This window comes from Dinoponera quadriceps, unplaced genomic scaffold, assembly GCF_001313825.1.
Source record: "Dinoponera quadriceps isolate SergipeBrazil2010 unplaced genomic scaffold, ASM131382v1 scaffold7286, whole genome shotgun sequence".
Lineage (NCBI taxonomy): Eukaryota > Metazoa > Arthropoda > Insecta > Hymenoptera > Formicidae > Dinoponera > Dinoponera quadriceps.
In genome coordinates, this window is record NW_014562508.1 from 4627 (window position 1) to 20521 (window position 15895).

Consider the following 15895-nt stretch of genomic DNA (forward strand, 5'->3'; position numbering starts at 1 on the left):
AAATAGCGACGGAAGCGCAGTCGAAATGTAGAGCAACATGCATCCAACGGTGGAATCGAGAAAATAAATCGACAGTCACTTTTATTATTAAACAGAACTAATGGCAGCCGATGGCGTAGGAGTCACGGTGAATGAGTAAACGTCGCGACGATCAATTATTAACCACATTTAGAAACGCAACTCGTAAAATTCGATCAAGGATCGTCCCACCAGGGGGTCTTCGTCGATTCGCCGTGAAAACAATCAGCCGTCTTAAAGTTCGGTCGTCCGGTAAGTCCGCGATCCGGATCCCCGATAGCCCGATGGTATCGCGAGCATCCCTTATCCGGACGCGCCCGTGATTCGCGCGGTTTCGATTCGACAGCGCACGTAGTGGAGTGTGCGGGCCGCGTAGGAGCGCCTGGGGTGGCGTCGTAGTCGTCGTCTCTCTCTCTCCCTTCCTCCCCCCGGCAGAGTGGGGTGTGTGGATGAGGAGAGGCAAAGCGCGCGGGTGGCGTGCGGCGTCAGTGATGGTGGGGTCGGCGCGGCAGGGGAAACGGAGCACGCGGCTTGCCGAGAGAGGCGGCAGGCAGGGGGGTACTACGGTCGCTACCACGCCGGTAGGGGTGAGAATCCCTCGAAAGTCCGACGGTGCTCTCTCTCTCCACTCTCAGTCCCGAGAGCGGAGCCAGAGGCGAGAGAGCGCACGCACTCGAAGCTCGCTCGTCGTTCCGCGTCTCTCGCGTCTCTACGCGCGCGCTAGTCGATCATCTGTTCGTTGTGCCGTCGGTCTCACACGTCGTGAGAGACCAGCCGGGACGCGCGTCCTGCACTCGTTCTCGCGCGGGTAAGCCGTCGTCCTCGCGATTTCGAGGTGCTGTGAAGTCTGGTGTCCGGGGATTTACTCCGATACCAGTGCGTCGGTATCAGATGTTCCCGCGACCGTCCTTTCCCTGCGTCGCGCAAGGGAGAGGTTCGGTCGTCGCTTCGCGAAAGTGTCGGCTTCTCGTCGGGGAGAGCCGCTCTCCCGAGCTCGGTGCGAGCTATCTCTCGAAAGGATGCTGCGACGAACGGTTCTCCGCGTAGGGTGTTCTCGCGTGTGCTCGGTCTAGCGGGTGGTTTCATCGAGGAGGGCGGGCTGCCTGACGTTTCGCTCCGAATTCGCTCGTCGCCGGAGTATCGCCGATCAACTCGCTCGAGCAGAGAGAGAGAGAGAGAGAGAGAGAGCTGGCCGATCGACTATGCGTCCGTGTGATATTCGAACGGGAATCCTCGGAGGGTCACCGGTTATCGGGCCCTCGCGCCGAGAGAGAGAGAAGAGAGTCTGAGGGAGGGGAAGCGCATCCGCGGATGGAAACACGAGAATCGTACTCGCGCGAGAAATCGATCGTCACGTGCTCCAGACGGTTGCTCCGGAGTTCGCGTGCCGATCGCGAAGGCCCGTCACGTGCCTTTCGGACGCGCGGAGGGTGGGCCGACGCCGTCGGCCCTCGTTTATTCTCGCGTCCGTTGCTGCCTCGCCGAGAGATGCGTCTTCGATCTCTTTCAATCCCGCGATACGCGTTGCAGCGCGCTTTCGAGATGCGAAACGACGAAGAGACGGCGGAGCCGTGTTGCTGCGCTACGTGCGGATTGCGCGCCGTTCCATTCGCTCCTGCCGCGTTGCCCTCCGTAAATAACGAAAAATGACAAAAAAGAGAGAGAGAGAGAGAGAGAGTGTGTGTGCGCGTGAGTAGGTACGAGATATTGTGGCTACGATTTGACGCGAATGGAATTTACGAGCGAGAGAGGCAGTCGGCTGGCCGTGACGCGCGGCTTGCTCTTAAAATAAATGTCGACGATACACGTTGTCGCGCCGGGCTCGAATATTCATCTTTTCCCTTTTTCGGGCGCGCACGCGTGATTTTATCCCGACGGGATGCGACGGGACGGCAGGACCGACAGCGGGGCGGAGGGAAAACGCGAAAGCAGACCCTTGCATGCGCGGCGGCTACGAGAACAATCGTAGTGCAGAAACAACACGCGCGGGGGGAGACGAGGGTCGGGACAAAGCGGTCCCGCTCGCGCACCATGCATATGCACGAGGGACTTTGTGTACCCGGTTTGCGGGCCGGTGATTACAGGTGGGAATAAACCGATACCGGGATACGGAGCCTGCCTAAATACGCGCCGTGACCCACTTCCGTAAGTTTCGGACATTCGCCGTCCTAATCCTACCCGGGCGGTCTCTCTCTCTCTCTCTCTCTTCCTCCCTCCCCCTCCCTCTCGACGTAATATCAAATATCAACATTTGCACATCGAGTCGTGCGCGCGCGCGCGTCCTCCGAAGGCGAGAACACGACGGAAGTTACGAGCGCGCCAGTTAATTTTACGAAGCGGACCTCGCAAATGGGAATGTATCGCGCGAACTTTCGGGGCGTGCGAGCGCGTTTAGTCGCCTATCGTTTCGGAGTACCGGGCAAGATAGCGGGGAGACGAACCGTCGGGCCAGGGAGAAAACGCGTCGTCGTGCCGTTTTCGATGCGGGCGTGCGCGAAAAGGAGGAAAAACATCCTCGGGGCGCGACGCGCAAAATGATTGCCGTAATGCGCGAAAAACAAGCTCGTCGGTCCGCCGCCATCCCGCCCGCCGGATTATCCTAATTACGCGCGCGATATCCCTGATATCAATTGGAGCGTAAATTAGCGCGGCCGCGCGCACACAGCGAGGCGATAATTTATGACCGGCTCTTTTCCTTTTTTCAACATTCCACGAGGCACGCCGAGCGTATCGGTGTATCAATCTACAAGTACGAGCGGCCTCCCGGGACGATCAATTTAAAAGGCCGTCCGTTTGCGCGAAACGCGAAGATGATTTATGCCCCGTCCCGAATACCGCGCACTCGAATCGCCCGTGAAGGGCGGATTTCGGCGCGGCCCGAAATTATCCGATACCTCAATTAGCCGCGTAAATCATCGCCGCTCGAAGGGCAAACGTTAAATGACTAACGCCGAATACCAATTTTCGCGATTGTGCGCGACTGTGATTTTCTACGAGATTCGATTGCGCTGAATGAAAACGATGATGACGTCGTCACGGTTATTATATGCGTTTGTCGTTATTCCGGCGATTTCACGATCGCCCTTTGTGTCAAAAGAGCGCGCACGGTTCGACGATCCACCCTTGTCAAATACGGCATTCGTTCGGCTTTTACGCACGTGTGTGTTTGCCGGGGATTCGGCCACTTGTCATATGCGCGCGTTTGTTTTAATAACGTGTCACGTGTTATGTTAAACATCCCCCGTATCGATTCATTTGAATAACCGGAGTAGACGCGCCCGCTGCTTCGCGGCGCTTCAGCCACTGTCGTCGTGTTAATCGCACACGGAAAAACGAATTCGATCGAATTCACCTGACGACGAACAAACCGAACGCGTTCCGATCGGAAGGATCCTATTGAATTTCCAGTTTCAGGATGAAATTCGGTTCTTATAACCGGAAATTTCGTTTTCTTCGAGCAATACACGTTTGATTCGCTCGTCGTCGAGCGAATTCGAACGAACTTTTCTTCCCGCGCGCTCCTTTCGTGCGCAACGAATCACGCGAGCGCTCGACCAATCAGAGTGCGCAACGTCCTGATGTTCAGTCTCGGCGGGATAATCGCGTTCGGCGGTTAACAATTGACAACGCGGTACAACAATCGCGCGATATCGCAATTTCGTCGAACACCTCGCGACCGGAGACTCGTCCGAGTGCACCACGTCGCACCAGGGTGACGCGAGAATGCGGACACGAGCGAGAACGCGAACCGAGGGAGAATAAATCCGATTGCTAACAACGACTCCGCTAAACGATCGACGAGCTCCCTCTTCGCGAAACCGGGAGTTTCTCCGGGCGATTTGAGTCGCGTCGCTTACAACGACGCTTTAGTGCCGAAGTTTAACAGGTCCTTCACGGTCGGCGTAACGCCCTGGGGGATTCGATCGGCCGCGCCGAAGCCCCGATAATCGGATTCTCCGTCGCGTTCGGCGGCGACGAATCGACGACGATCGCCGCCATAACCTCAAAACCGTTTTCGCGATCTCTCTCGTAAGAATGAACAGCGAGCGTGAGTCGCGCGCTCGCTTAGTCTCGAGAGCTCGGCTATTCTCCGGCACGGAGCTCGCGGTTCGACGCGGACGGATCGCGGAGGATTCGCGACTTAGGATCGTCGTCGCGCAGTCGGGAAGCCGCTTGACCCGGGGCTGCCGGTAAATTGCAGATTCCCCGTAGCGCGTCTCGCGCGCGGCCATTCTCCGATCGGTTGTGAAGTGCCACCTCGAAGAGAGAGAGAGAGAGAGAGAGAGGAAGCCAGGCAGGCGGTGCACGAAGAGAAATGCGTGACGCCGACGAGAGGCTGATGTCCGGCGTCGCGGGGCAGCTTCGCGTGGCGGTGCATCGTCGATGCTGAATCGCGGCGCGTCCGCGGTAGTGCTCGAGCGGAGTCTCGGATGACAGCCGGAGGACTCTTTTCGCCGCTGCGCGAGTGACAGTGAGATCCTCGAGCGCTCAGCTGGGAAGGGACCAGTCTCGGCGCACGGATTCGAGATTCACGCCGTCGGTGATCCGCCGAGAGAGAGAGGACTGCTGTAACGTGAACGGGTGGTGATCGGTAGTGATGCCGTGATGGGCTGCAGCTCGAGATCGTTCTTCCTGACCACGCTTCTCGCGGCTGGATTACTGTCGATTGCGCTGTTCGCCGAGCTCACCTGCGCGACACGTAAGTACACCTTTGAATTAGCCCGCCGGGGATAAGTTCGCGCGCGCGTTACGTAAACTGACTCGCGCCGAGACAACTCGTGTCTAGGAGTTAGTTGTCCTTGACGAGGGAGTTGAATGGTTAAGGACAGTTCTCCGCTGCACGTACTTCTGGCCGCCTGGTATGAAACGCTCGATTACGAGACCGGATAAATCAAATCTGGATCGTTTTTCGGCCGTTTACTCTTAATAATGAATAAGTTGTACAACAATTGTCATAACTCACACGATCGGTACACGCAGGAAAATACTGCAATAAGAGGATTTGTTTTTTTTTTTATTAATTTGCAGAAATTGAATCTTCTCATCGAGCCTGTATTCTGTATTGACTTTATTCTGAAGTCTAGCGAAAAATGTTCAAATTGTTTGGAAACCAAGTGTACACTAAGTTTCAAAACTGATTTGAATATTTTTTCCTCGACGCGATTCGCAATGATAGTCCGATGACAGAACTCGTTTCTGAAAAATAAGTTCTCTCATTGGATTATCGGCTGCGTTCTAAACTGCATTAAGAGAGAAACGTTCGAACCATTTTGAAACGCAGTGTACAAGCACATTTTTACGTTAAGTTCTAAGAAACGCTCGTGGCACTTTTCGCTTCTCTCACGAGGAACACGATCGTGTTCCTCGAAACCCGAAGAATTCACAAATTTGTTTACTTTCAAATAGCTCGTATAAACATTTACGAGAGATACGTACATTCGATTTGACTTCATAACTCTGCGGGATGACCGCTTGATTGATCGATTATACACAACGTTGTGTGCTTTAATTACTTCGCCGGCGCAAAAGATCGCAGGGATGCGAATAAATTGCACATTAGTCCGCGCATCTGATAAGTTTCGGATTCGCGCGTTCACGTATCGATATCCAATCTGTCCTCATTTGTCACACCGTTGTATTTCGCGTTTCGAAAATTTTTATCGGGATCCCACGGCAGCGGCGGCGAGTTAGCAATGCATGAGCGATTGCATAATATAACAGCAATTTTGACGCGGAAAATTTTAATGACGACGCTGCGCTCTATAAATGAAGGCGCCGCGTTAACTTCGGCCTTCCGTGCGCGTTATTGCGTCTCCCGCCTTTGCGAAGCTCCATATCGTCGTTATCCACGCCAAGGGCGAGATTGCCATCGCGAAATGAGCGATAAGTGAATACATAATTGGACTGCAATGTCGACGTGCGAGATTTCAGCTATGCAGTCAAATAATGCGCGCACGCGTGCAGTAAAATACGCGTTCATAAAAAAACAGTCTGCATCAGCATAGAATATTCTACGTCCTGCTTCCAGCGCAGATGCGATCTTAGGATGCGTCATGAAAATTGCAAAGGAACGAATGGAATTTTCTCTTTTTCGCATAAATTCGAGTTCAGCGAAAGAATTAAGATTATTGCGAATGAAAGAAGATAGCGAATGAGAAGAATGAAAAGAAAAAAAAAACAAACAAACAAACTGGATGTGAGACCGACCTCATAAATACATTACGAGAACGCGAAACTTCGACCCTTTTCGATGTTATTTTTCCAGAGTGCATTTTGTTTGAAAACCCGGAGAATAATTGCGGTGATAAGTTAAAAGGCGCAATAAAAGCGAATACGTGAGAATTATGAAGTAAAAATTTCAAACACAGCCTGACGCGCGTCGCGGCTACAATTAGTCAGACACACGATATATCTTCTGGAAATTCGTTACACGCCGAAAAGGCTTTTACTCGAATTTCTGAGGGAAGCGGCGTTTCCGCGATGTTGAAAAAAAAATGTAATCCAAATCTGTCCCTGCCGTTTGAAGCGCTCGGAATTACGCGCTCGGAGATTACGCGCGCTGGCGCAATATAAATTCGCCGCTTTGTATTATTTTTCTGTCCGCGCGCGCTCCTCCCTCTGTTGCCCCCCTCCTCCGAAAACACAATCGCGTAATTGCGGCCGATTAGCATTCCTCGCGCGAGAAGATCGCGGAGATTCCGTCGCATCCGGCCGCGGAAGCCTCTCATTAGACCGCGCAACGGAACCTCGATGGGTCTAATTATTTTCCGAGTGCCTCCGAAACTCGGGAGATTCGTATTTCGGGTGATCCCGAATCGGGGTTACGCGCATCGATATCCCCTTCCCGATTTCTCTCTTGGTCTCCCGACTAATCCACATTCGTTTCCCTTATATGCCGCTCTCAGCTTGTCGCGTGCATCCGCGCATGTTCCCGCCGCCGATACACAACCGCAAACAGTCTTCCTCTCCTCCCTGCGAGCGGCAGCCGTTCCCAAAATAGATACGCGCAATCATATTTTGCGAATTGTGCGTGCGAGTTGCCCGAGATAGAGAGTCGTCGCACTGGAGAAGTACCGGGGGGACTCGTATCTACAGCCCGAAAAGTAAGAGGAAACATTCGCGTTCGACTTTATGAGTCGTGCGAAAACGTTTACGGTTTTCGCGCGATAACAGTCGCCGTGGAGACTTATTTTACTCGCTTCTCGTGCGACATTATCGGCACGGGTTCTTCCCATCCTTACACCAGCAAAAATACGTTCTGTTTTTGTATGTATGTGTGCGCGTGAGACGAAAGAGAGTCGAGTATATTTATTAAATTTACTCGGTCATGCTCGTGCGTGTTGGATAAATTTGCTAAGCATGATATAAGGTCACACATCTGCACCGGCAACACGACGTAAAGAACAAAGTTACGCGCACATATCCATACGTTGGAATAAATTCCAACTTTGTATTTGCTCTTACGATGTGCGACGTAAAAAAATTCCAACGCGCGCTCCGGTAGCGAAGAATTAAAAATTTCGTCGAATTTTCGCAATCGAATCCGGCCTCTGCGATCGCCTCGGCGAATCGCTGGCGGCGATTTTGGAAACGATTAAAATATTATGAAAAAAAAAAGAAAAAAAAGAAAAATAGTGAAAAAGAGGGGAAAAAGAGAGCAACGCGGAGCGAAAACCCGGGAGCATCGCGGCGATGATGAAATGGCCTGTTTAGCCGAGAGTGTACGCGGCGTAACGTGAAAAGGCAGGGGCGACACAACGGAGTATAATCTCCCCTTCCCTGCTGTCGGATCGTTGGGGGATCCAGGGGTTGTCTCGGTGGGTCACGACGGGTGAGAGAGAACGCGCGCTTGGACGAGAGCGCGAGGGGGAGGGGTGGTGCGACGACTTCTCTCAAAGGACGCTGAAGCGGGCGAATGGGATGCGGACATCGTTGTCACAGGCAGGCGTGAGGTCGCTGATATTCCCTTGTCTTTTATTAAGGAGGGCTTCCTTTCTGCGTTTTGCGTCGTTCTTCCTTTCACGCGCGTTGCTCTGTTTAGAGACCCGCCGATGTTCTTTTCCGCGCTTCGTTCTGTCCATCTCGTCGCCGACACCGCCGCAGTATACCCCTGCGAATAATGCTATAATTATTTCCCTTCTCTCTTTCCTCCCACCGTTTCTTTTTTCCTTCTCTCTCTCTCTCTCTCTCTCTTTTTATCGCTCGCTCACTCTCTTGTGTCTCTTTGCTCGGAGGTCCGCTCTTCTGTACTCTCTGCGGACGATTCTTTGCGGCATCCTGTCCGCCCCGGCATATACAGTTTTTTCTTGGTCATTAACGCGCAACGGACCGTGCGACGAATGTTTAATTTCGACTTCCTCGCGTTCCGCGAAAAATTGGCGGAACTTGGTCCGCGGTATTTTTCACTCCCGCTCGCGAGCTTGTCGTTGGAATTGAAGCCCGGGGAGGTTCCGCCACTTGTTAAGCGTCGAATTAAAAAAATTTCACCGACGACGGCGGCAGCGCAAGCGTATCCCGGCGCGACGGAAAATATTGCAAAAATGCTATCGAGCCGAGCGTACGGTCGGAACGATCAGAGTCAAGATATCGTTGCTTCGAAAAAGGGGATGTGCAAGTGTCGAATTGGTCGCAGACACGCGTCTACGCAACGTCGCGGGGAAATATTCTCACGTGGCACTTGACACTTCCCAGACGCATTTTAATGTGACATACTGAAGTAAGAAACCACCCCAAAGCAACTTCGTCTTTTTCTTACATATGACAGGTAACTGAAATGACTTAATTGTGTTTAAACGGAAAATTACTCTAACTGTAATTTCTTTCTGCGCGAGAAATAAAAATATCCATTCCGCTAGTATGCGAGAAATTCAAAATTAAAAATCGAATCGAAAGTGACTGCAGTGTTCCAGATAAGAGTTAATTTCGATGCAGCGATGGAGTTCGACGTGCCGACACGTTACTCCGTTTCCGAAAACATCTGGGAGACGCCGTTTGCCTCATATCGTTCCTCCATACATGATGGAAAACTTTCGCGAAGATATTCGCCAACGACCTCGTTTCTTTCCGCGCTCTCGGTCCTCCGGAAGAAAACTCTCGTGCTCTTTTTTCCGAGCGAGCGACGTCGCAGTCGTCTTGAATTCTCCGCGTTTATTCTGGACCCTCTCTTTGAGAGAGAATCGCATATAATTATATTTGTCTCGACGTAATGTAACGTTATCTTTTTTCCTCCACCTCTTCTCTTCCCCCCGCCTTACCCTTCTTCGTCCGATGTTCTCAATGAGATGCGTTCGATTTTACGTAGGAGCGTCGTATAGAAATTTCGCTTTGATCAAAAGCGCCGCTTTAACGGGCCCCGTTCTAAGGCCATCTTTTAAAGTACCATTTACTCTCTTTCTATGTCGCGATATTGGCTCTGTGAAAACACACGCCGGCCGTTACAGATGTACATGTTAAACGATACGTTCGCTTCGTCCACCCGCTTCCTCCTACCCTTTGTAGCAGCCGGCTATGTGTATCTCAGGATCGCTGCTTTGTTCGACATTTTTCTTACTTCACATTCTCGTTATCAGCGTAGCGCAAGTAAACGTTGGCCAACGATCGTTTCTGTTAAAGCGGGTCGTCAGGTATGCGCGCTCTCGCGTGTCCGCGATGCATTTCTTTATTACTGCCAGTCGCTCGTCTATCTGCGATCTCTTTGCGCGACGCCATGTTTTCGCAGACCGTATCTCCTTTTGCGGGCTTAGAGGGTGGCTGGCTGGCTTGTTTATTATATCTTCTTCTGTATTCTCCGCAGAAGACAACGGCGTCTCAACGTTCGTCATCTCCTTCGCTCCCGCCGCGCGCTTTCCGCTTCTCGTTCTTCTTCTCTTTCTCCCTTCCTCTCCGCTTGAGCCTATAAACTATATTCTTATTTCCCGACGACTATGGCGCCTTTTGTACGTTCTCGTTAGCGCGATGTACGCCGAGATTTTCCGAGGCGCGACACGGATTCGCAGGTAGTAACCGAGACGGTCTCACTTTCTGGGTCACTCCCTCCCGTCCCTGCGAGTCCTCGCAATAAAAGTTCGCGTCTTGCTCGCGGCGCGGACACACCTGTGGTCCTCCTCTCCTCTCGCGCGCTCTCCGTTTCTTCCGTTCCGCCCTCTCGTCCCATATCCGGCGAGATTGATAACGCGTCTTTTTGCGGCGCATCGACCGGGCCCTTTTTTGTCACGCTCGCGAGACGCTTTCTGTCGGCCTCGCAAAAAGGCGGCGCCCGTCATCAGCAACGCCGCGGAAATCCGTGTAAATGCGTCGTCGATAATCTAAATGATGCGAAGGAATCTTTTTCCACCCCCTCTCTTTCTTTCTCTTCTTTTGCGCGCGCTACGTGCCTCTCGAAGAATGCGAATGGCGAAAAAACCGAGAGAGAAAGGGGGAGGAAAAGAGACAGAGAAAGACAAGAACGCGTCGAACGGAGCACTCGGGCTATATCGCGCGAATGCGAAAATCGATTTTACGACAGTCACGGCGCGCTCAGCCCTTGCGCGCGCCGCGTGCAAATAAACGCCCGTTATTCCGACAGATTTTCCCGCTTCATACTTTAACGAGAGACTTATAGGCGATAAACAATAGTTGCCCTCACGTTCGCAACGACGTCATCCCATTTCCTTGGATTCCGACGTAACGCCGTAATAAGAAAATGCTGCTGCCACTCCCCTCTCTTTCTCTCTCTCTCTTTTGTGCGCTAGAGTCCTCCCCGGTTTACGTTCATAACGAAAGTGACATGTGGATTAAAAAAAGGAGATAAAAGTCCGGCTTTTTCGGACGTGTTCGGGATTCGCCGAGCTCTCTGTCTCGAGAAATTGATCGGGACTGTCAGTTAAGGTCAATCTAAGCTGCACCATGAAGTAAATTTTTAGCCGAGATCTGTCGAGATGGACGCCGCATAAATATTTGTCAATGCTTAATGTTGACTGTGACAAACACTGTGAATATTTCGATACAAAAGCATTGAGGGATATTTTGACGGAGGATTGCCCGTCTGCCGCCGGGCAGACCGATAGTGTGAACCGGGCCTTATACTACATATCGGTTGGTGCGTTCCAACCAAAAATTGAGCCATCCGCGCCGGTCGTAACACCGATACGTTATTCCGGCCGTTCATGAAAAAGTCGCCTCACGTAGGGACAATGCGCTGTAAAATATTACGGACCTCATAAACCCGCAGCTCCCTGTCCGCGCACAGTTTATCGGCTCAATTCATGGCGGCCGGGGCAAACGTTTTATCGCTGCTACGACAGACGCGGAATTAATCAAATTTCGAATTTTTTTTCATAAACGCCCGGTTGCGATTACAAAATCATTGACTGCGTGCGCGGCCACTCTCTGACCCGCGGCGCGCCTCGCCGCGTCGGGACGCGCGACGCGATGTGTACCCGGCTTCGTTTTATTGGCGTTGCTCATCCCGGCGTGAACAGCGATATTACGCATTAGAGATTACGCCTGTGTGAGCCGGCCCGGCGTCGGATCGCGTTCGTTTTCGCGGAACCATCGGACCGGGCGCAATCGATACATGCCCCGTGAAATTATGAGCATCATCGCGCCGACGTTTTATCCCCGTCCCGGAGGATTTATTTTTCGAAAAATTTCCTCCCGAGAGAGAGAGCATTATATCGCGTTGCGTAGCGATATATCGTACGCGTTTCGCCGTTTTACTGTGCACTACGCGCGCGCGCGCATACGATTGAGATAATTGAAACGGTGCATTGAGTTTTTGGAGTCAGGTGAATCGGATCTTTCAAGACTGCACCGGAAGAGTATTTCAGATCTTTTCACAAAAATTTTTTCATAAAATTCTTTTTCATTTTACCGTGCATTTTATCAGCAGAAATGGATCTTATCCTTCCGAAAAGCGTATTAAAATTTTTAATATTGAATTTCAATTCCCTGAATACATGTAGCGCATATGAAACTGAAAGGTAATGAATTAAGACAGAATGTCGATACGTTCCTCGGTTACGAAATTGTCTAGTCATTTTTACTATAAAATTCTCTCCGTGTATGGAACGGAGAATGAACACGTTTCCTTCTCTCTCTCTCTCTTTACAATTAATTTTGCACGCATTTTAATTCTTTGCAAGCAATTGCTTTGCAAACAATTAAATTCAGGACTTCGGTAATCGGAGAAGTTACTTGTTACGAGAGAGTAAACTTTTTGATGTCGAGCAACTATCTACATATCTACATGTCGGCGTACGTAGGAATAAAGATACACATATTGTACGAGTAGCTTTTGCGTTCGGTTGGCCAAGTTGGAAATCCTCGTTAGAGTTTGCAGTGTGCGTAATCAAGGACAGTCAGTAAGTTCGGAGTTAGAGTTGCGGTTCGAGGACTGCTCTAAGTTTGACGGTACTGTTCGGTACAATTAGCGTCTTTGACGTTAACGACATTAATAATTAATAATCGATATTTCGAAATTCAGCAACTTCGTACTGCGGCTTCCCTGTAACGTTGGTAATCACATTTACGGCAGGGCTAAAATACAACGTGCTCGTCGATCCGTATTTGTGAATATATATTAATTGCGTGCGCCTTCGATAAGAACGCGAACAACAATGTTATTGGAATATTAACGCATCATCGCGAGCGTAAGTCATTGTTTGATGGCAGTATTTCCATTTTAATCAATATATTTGCACTCGTAGATTCGCGCAAGACTCATTACAAGAATCTCACAGAGAAGAAAAGTGAAGATTTGACCGAAAGGTCCAATATTTTTTTACAAATGCTGCTCACAGCAAAATTTGACGAATGTTTGCTTATAAGATAATCTTCTAACATTTTATTGTTAAGAAAAACGATTACTCAGTTTACTATAAAGTTTACCGTACTTACAAATTTATTGAAAGTATTGTAATAATTAATTAGATAATAACATGGTAATAATTGATTTTATTAAATGGATTGCAAAATCGACTTTCACCAAGTTGTTGCCTCTTTATTTTTAGTGTTTTACATTGTTTATGAGAATCAGAGAGCGCGACGGTTTGAAGGTAATAAAATTTTCACGATTAATGGCTTTTGGTTGCGCTGTAAAATGCGCGTCATCCCTTGTGACGGGAATATCTATGTTATGTCTCTAATATTTGGGAACGGGACGATGACTGCGCTCGTTACTGGTCTCTGCGGAACAGTCGGAACGCGGGAGTATAATATTTGATGATCGGCACTGTCACTGTCAAGTTGCGTCGCAGCATGGCTGAATGAAGCGCAAAACAGTTCGTCCTCGGTATCGCACCATCGCTTTCGAACAATCGACATCTTCGATATCCGCGGCTTCATTAATAATCCGTGATAGACATTCAAACTCCAAACACTATTCATCACTATTGTAATACTGCCTTCATTGTGCATTTAATGTCGTCGAGTGAATTTTCGGCGGCGTAAATTTTAACGCATCTCTGTCGTGCATTTTCTCGCACAATAACCGCCGAGTCGCTCTCATCAATATAAATTAGTCACGTCGCTGCCATAAACGCTGATACTTTTGTCAAACGTTGGAAGATTAAACTCGGACATATTCCGTCAATCAATCGTGGACGACGACTTTTGCTTGCTCGCGCGCAGTATCTTATACGGAGAAAAATATATATAAAATATGCTGTCCCTCAACATTATTTTTCTCTGTGTATGAATTCGAATTAGACTTTGCGATTGTCGATGGGATATCTCGATATTTTGATCGTGAGATTTTTAATTACTATCTGCGCGCGGTGAGAATTCACAGCCAGTTCACTCACATAGTTTTATCGCAACTGTCTTCTCGATCGCAAGAAATAACGATTCCGCCATTCTTCTTAGTCCGCTATCTTTCCAACATTTCGGCGTCGGGGTGTCAGCGATTGTGGCAACGTCATGCTTGCGTTGATAAACGGGACGTTACTTGCGCGTGCTGCAGAAAAGTGCCCTCAGACAGTCGAGGAGATTTACGAGTGCGATAGGCACTTCGAAACGCTGAGCTGATAAAAAGTCCGTCACTGGAAATTCGTGAATTTTCGGCTAACTTATGAAAAGCGAGTTCTCTTTGTTAAACGGGCTAAGGGAGGCAGTAAGTAGCCGAAAATGTAATAAAGCGCTTAGTGAACGTCGAATATCGATAATTTATTTATCAAGAGTAGAGGTACATTGATATATACATACACAAACGTTCATTTCATATCTAAGTGTATCATTGTTACACGCATAGATTGAGTTAAAAGGAAGAAAATTCGCTGAAGATTAACAAAACGACAGCAAAAAGCATTGCAGAAATGAAATACTTTTTGTTGCAACAGAGCTTAAATAAATATGTTAAAACATATTAAATTAATATGAGAAATTTAAACGGTAAGAAACGTGTAAAAGAATTTGAGCCAAATTACATATTTATGTGAGTAATAATAACACATTTAGATTGGCATACATAATATAAAGATTCATTATAAATCTATAAATTTGGATCAGCCCTCGCTTGTTGTGTAGGGACGGAATGTGACAGGAAAATTAAGAGAGCAAATGCGAATATTCTTTTTACACGCAGTTCAAATAAATATTAATAAATATTCGTATTAATTATCGCGATATTTCCTCTCTGTGCCTGGCCAATTTTATTTCAATACATTAATTCGCTGTGTTTAAGTATGGTTATATTATATAATATTAGTATGTATGTGCTCGTGTATGTTGTGTGTGTCATGTATATGTGTACAATTGTGCGTGAGGAGAATCTGAAATGTGGCGAGTCCTCCTGGTATTTGTTTGTAATTGGATATTGATCCGAATAATTATGATTTATTGGAATGTTACCTAATCAGCGAATAATTTTATTATAGCGGTAATCAGCGAGCGAAATGTTAGATGACAAAAGCGATAGCACGTTTGATAATAACATTTAACGTAGCATCCATTCCCGGAATTGTTATTTATTAAATAATTCCGATCCGTTTACGGGGGTATTAATTAATCACAAATGAAAGGAAAGAAAAACGCACATGGTGCAGGTGAGTTTGTATTCATTTTAATGGAATCTTGGACATACGTGTAACGATTATATTTTCATAAAATATCTCTCTCATATAAACATTTTTGATAAAAGTAAAATTTTTTATCGCTCACCGGAGTTTGCAACAAACATTCGTGGGCACGATCACCGGGTTGTTTTTATCGATCGAAATTATATATAACCCGCGTTACGATTTTCGTAATTTTCTCGAACGTTCGCGGGGTCGACGCTAGAATTACATGCTTGCGATTTTTCATTTGCCTGGGGACGGTCTAGGCGGACATCGATTCCCTCGTCATTGTCGTCGCCGTTTACGCGGCTTTTGTTCAACCTCAGGCTGAACCCGTACGTTTCCCCGTGCCGACGTCTTCCTCGAAAACGACGGCTGATCTGATCATTTATTTTACGCGCGAGGACTCATTTCTCCCGCATTACGCCGGCCCGCAAGATTTATGTATTTTCGAGGATAGAACTGTAGTATCTGCTTTATGACTCGGCAGATGAGCGAAATGGCTTCCTACTCTCGCCGCAGCCCCTCGTTCGTCCCCATGGGAGTCCTCCCAGGGGAGTCCTTTCTGGCAACGACCGTGCCGCTCGCGCGCGCGCGCTCGACTAACGCATCGACAACTTTTAATGCTCCCTTTTGATTTGCTATCTCGTCCTCGTCGTTCCTTCGCGTCGTCTCCGCCACGGTTTATCTGGTATACGCGCTCGCCATCCGGCAAGGGCCGTGCCAGCGGAGAAAAATGGCTTGGTATATCGGTGCGTCGCGCACCGGCTGCGAAAGGATTCTCCCTTTCTCTCTCTCTTCTCGTTCTGCTCTTTCTCCCTCCTTTCCCCCCCCCCCCCCCCCCC

General features: G+C 49.0%; 1 protein-coding gene across 1 annotated transcript in view; it reads left to right on the forward strand.

The window, feature by feature from the left end:
* Positions 1–668: 668 nt before the first annotated feature.
* The window catches only part of LOC106751111 (hemicentin-2), a 427635-nt gene continuing 412408 nt past the window's right edge, over positions 669–15895 (forward strand). The window contains exons 1-2 of the mRNA XM_014631902.1: positions 669–826; positions 4220–4717. Coding sequence (XP_014487388.1) covers positions 4624–4717 — 94 coding nt within the window. The 5' untranslated portion in view covers positions 669–826; positions 4220–4623. The remainder of the gene's footprint in view (positions 827–4219; positions 4718–15895) is intronic.